The sequence below is a fragment of the Gossypium hirsutum genome, chromosome D08 (assembly GCF_007990345.1).
Source record: "Gossypium hirsutum isolate 1008001.06 chromosome D08, Gossypium_hirsutum_v2.1, whole genome shotgun sequence".
NCBI lineage: Eukaryota > Viridiplantae > Streptophyta > Magnoliopsida > Malvales > Malvaceae > Gossypium > Gossypium hirsutum.
The window spans coordinates 39,884,720-39,888,938 of record NC_053444.1 but is presented as its reverse complement, the minus strand read 5'-3'; the positions used below and the strand labels follow the sequence as shown (position 1 = coordinate 39,888,938).

General features: G+C 35.2%; 1 protein-coding gene across 3 annotated transcripts; it reads left to right on the top strand.

The window, feature by feature from the left end:
- The first annotated feature begins 686 nt into the window (after positions 1–686).
- LOC107911830 (metal tolerance protein 1) lies at positions 687–3,888 on the top strand. Of its 3 annotated transcripts, XM_016839782.2 has the most exons (4): positions 687–913; positions 1,185–1,252; positions 1,990–2,048; positions 2,193–3,888. In XM_016839782.2, the coding sequence occupies exons 1-4, from the start codon at positions 850–852 to the stop codon at positions 3,460–3,462; spliced, it is 1,461 nt and encodes a 486-aa protein (XP_016695271.1). In that variant the 5' UTR covers positions 687–849; the 3' UTR covers positions 3,463–3,888. The 3 variants fall into 3 exon arrangements, with proteins under 3 accessions (XP_016695271.1, XP_016695279.1, XP_016695285.1); XM_016839790.2 differs by lacking the exon at positions 1,990–2,048 and having other exon boundaries at positions 766–913; XM_016839796.2 differs by lacking the exons at positions 1,185–1,252; positions 1,990–2,048 and having other exon boundaries at positions 789–913.
- Positions 3,889–4,219: the final 331 nt, after the last annotated feature.

Here is a 4,219-nt window from a genome sequence, read left to right as displayed (position 1 = left end):
ATAGTTTGGTGGCTAAAAGCCTAATTTAAAAGTGAATTCAAATCCAAGTTTTTTCCATCATTAACCGGGTATTTTTTTTATTTTCGGTTATTTAATTTAAAAAAATTATAATTTGGCTATTGAGTTATTTAAAAATTTTCAATTTAAGCTATTAAACTATTCAAAAGTTTTTATTTAAATCAATAAACTATTCAAAATTTTTATTTAAAATACTAGGTTGTTAAGTTTTTTTTTTTTAAGTTTTAACTATAAATTCCAAGTGACGATTCGACAATCAGTTTGGTGGATTGGTACCCATCAATGAGTAAAAGAACATATCTTAGATCTAAGTTGATCTAAAGGTCAATGTCGGAGTTTGGAGAAGAAAATTGTTTGAATTTTGGTTTGTAGACTTGTGACATCAAAAGTTGTTTTATGAAAAAAAAACTGAACTGTAGAAGAGAAGGAAAAAAGTCTTTTGATTAGTGTAGACAATGCGAATAAAGAAAACCATATAGCATTAATTTTAACAATCTAATAACTTAAATAAAAACTTTCAAATAATTTAATAACTAAATTATAATTTTTTTTAATTAAGTGATCAGAATAAAAATTTACTCTTACTTTAATATCTAAGAGGTAGTTTATTATTATTATTATTATTATTATTTTTCACTTTATATTACCAAAAAGGACTTGGAGAAAAAGGATGGAAAAGGATTGAATCGTCAGTCGAAATCCTAGGGTGGAAAATGAAGGAAATTTTTATATTTTTTCTGTTCTTAAATTTAAGCTTAGCTTAACTTAAGATTTATACCCACCCACTCCCATTCCAAACTCTACCTTCAATCTTTCGATTTGTATGAATATATGCTCTTGCTTTTACTGCATCAAACCTCTCAATCTGGTGGAGCCACCATTACTTCAAGTAAAGGTGCTTTTTTCCGTTCTTTCTTATTTATTCTTTTTCAAAGTTTGTTCTTATCCCATTCAATATGTCTGGAATCTGGGTTTTCTTTCCTTCTCTTTCTCTGCTTTTCCCAGATCCTGAGAAATAAGAAAAATATATACTTTTTAAAAGTTTTTCTAAATCTCCAGAAATTGGGTTTCTCTTACAACACCAATATTTAATTGTATAATTTATTTTTTTGCTGGTTTCTTATTTTTTATTCTCATCATTATCATACCTCTGTAATATGCAAAAGAAATTGGGATTTATTCTTCGGAGAAGGCTGGAGTAATCAAAAGCGAGAACGAAGAGCCACTACAGAAGGTAATTCTATTTCTTTTATTTTATTACTCCACTAATTCCTTTAAGTCCGTTTATTCGTTGAAAATGATTCTGAATAACCACCTTTGGAATTTCCTTTTTTTTTTGACTCTAGATTTAAAACTGATACAATCTTGTATACATGTATCAATATATATGTATATACATATTAAAACGTGTGACGCTTTTCCTGATCCAATACATGGGCTGCAATTGTGATATTTGCTCCTAAGTTTGTATTTGATTCTTTAGTCTTCATGAATCTTGGACATAAAGAAAACCTTTCATTCCTCGTCTTTTGTGTGTCCCCTGTTTTAGTATTAGAGTTTTAAGGCTAAATATATATATATCGCTGTCCTTTTTAAGTGAAAGGAGAAATATCAATGCAATGTGTATCGAATCGGATACTTTTAAAGGAAAATAAGCACGGAGGCCACTGTCGTTAAAAATAATCTCCAAGAAAAAAGTTATCCTGCATTGCTACATGCCACTCTCCTATCGTGGTCTCTCTGCTATTTTCCCTGCCTACTTTTGTATTTACTATGACTTGATGCTGATAAGGATGTCAGTAGTTCTGGATTGCAAATTTTTTCCACTTTTTTAGATAAATTGTTTTGAGATGCGTGTTGGAAATTCATACGTTAAAACCACTTGCGAATCATAATAAAGGATTGAAGATATCTATGGTTTATTGGCAGATTTTGGTTGAGAAGTTGGTAACATGGTGAAATTTTTATTAGGTAAAGGCACCATATGATGAGAAAGAGAGGCAAAGGAGAAGGCTAAGAGAAATGCCGGGGTTGATGAGAGATATTGAAAATAAGCTGTTTTTTTGTTGATACAAGTCCTTCTAATCTTGATAACATTGTTGACTTGACCTCATTTTGTTTTTTTGTTCTACAGTTTGTGAATAAATAAATTTCTCAACTCGTTGTTTATACAGTTTTCAGATGGAAGTGCAAAATTCTGAACAAGGGCAGATAATTGAAATACGTGGAGATGTGCCAGCTGCAGAGACAAGCCTAGGTGGAAGTACGATTTGTGGAGGCGCAGCATGTGGGTTTTCTGATGCTCAAACCATTTCTAAAGATGCAAACGAACGTGCAGCCTCTATGCGGAAATTGTTAACAGCAGTAGTGCTGTGCATTGTCTTTATGAGTGTTGAAGTAGCCGGAGGAATTAAAGCCAACAGTCTTGCAATCTTAACTGATGCAGCTCATCTCTTGTCAGATGTTGCAGCATTTGCAATTTCCTTGTTTTCTCTCTGGGCATCAGGGTGGGAGGCAACTCCTCGTCAAACATATGGATTCTTCAGGATTGAAATTCTTGGTGCCCTTGTTTCCATCCAGATGATATGGCTTCTAGCTGGCATCCTTGTTTATGAAGCCATAGCTAGACTTATCCATGATACAGGGGAAGTTCAAGGCTTTCTCATGTTCGTGGTTTCTGCATTTGGTTTAGTGGTTAATATAGCTATGGCTATCTTGCTGGGTCATGATCATGGGCATCACCATGGCCATGGTGGGAACGATCATGACCACCATGGTCACAGTCATAGCCATGACACTGAACCACATAGTCATGGGTTCAGTATAACTTCTCACCATCACCATCACCATCACCATCACCATCACCATCATCATGGTGGGAATAGTAAACTACATGATGAGCACCATCATGCTCACGAAGCTGAAGCTGACCACCAGGTGCCTCTTCTTAAGACATACTCAGATTGTGAAAAGAACCCAGAAAGTGGAGCATCTCAGAAGAAGGAAAGAAACATCAATATACAAGGGGCTTATCTTCACGTACTAGGGGATTCCATTCAGAGCGTCGGAGTGATGATTGGTGGAGCAATAATTTGGTACAAACCTGAGTGGAAAATAATTGATTTGATATGCACCCTCATATTCTCCATTATTGTATTGGCAACAACCATCAGGATGCTGCGAAACATTTTGGAAGTTCTGATGGAGAGCACGCCCCGAGAAATTGATGCCACGAGGCTGGAGAAGGGTTTATGTGAGATGGACGAGGTTGTTGCCATACATGAACTGCACATTTGGGCCATAACTGTTGGTAAGGTGTTATTAGCTTGCCACGTCTTAATTAAGCGTGAAGCTAATGCTGACATGGTATTGAACAAGGTTATAGATTACATCAGGAGAGAATACAATATCAGTCACGTAACAATTCAGATAGAGCGGCAGTAAATCCTTTTGTAGTTTCACTGTTGGTTGGTTGGTATGGTTTGAAGATTTCTACCTATCTCTGTCTTTGCTGCATGTGTTCGCATATCTCTCATCGCCTACCAACCTGGTTATATCTTCTTCCCCATAGTAAATTTTCATGAGAAATGGGCATATATATTTGAGATTCCGTAATACTTGCAGACAACATTTTGTAGTGGGTGCTTTAAACTCCAACTCTGGCCATTTATCATGTCCGCTGGCAAGGAGCAGTTGTTATCCAATCAAATCTCCCATGTTTTTGGGTTCGAGAAAAGCCTGCTCTTCCTTTTGCTTTCTTTCTTTTCTTTTATGTCAATGATAATACCATCTTTTTCCGTAAGGGGTTTATCCAGAGTCCATATTGCAAGTAGGTAGATGGATTCTAATAAACGGCCAATTGGGATTTTAGATTCATGGCATTTTTTTACATTCCATAAGTGTTGATGGGCACATCTGCAGTACTTTCAGAGCTGAGTCTGATTGTTAGACAAAAAAATGACGGTCCACGTGAAACATACAAGTAAGAAATGGTTTTTGGAGGAGTTATAAATTGTGAATTTTGATATTGGATTCGGGGTTAACACGATTTGCAAGAAGCTCCATTATTTAGGGATGATTAAATTTAAACAACTTTAGGGAATGACAAGTTTGTTAATTATTCTATTTCTTTTGAATAATTATTCCCGTAAATCCAGGTACGCGCTCATTTGGACTTTTTTTTTTGGGGTACGACTTGGAT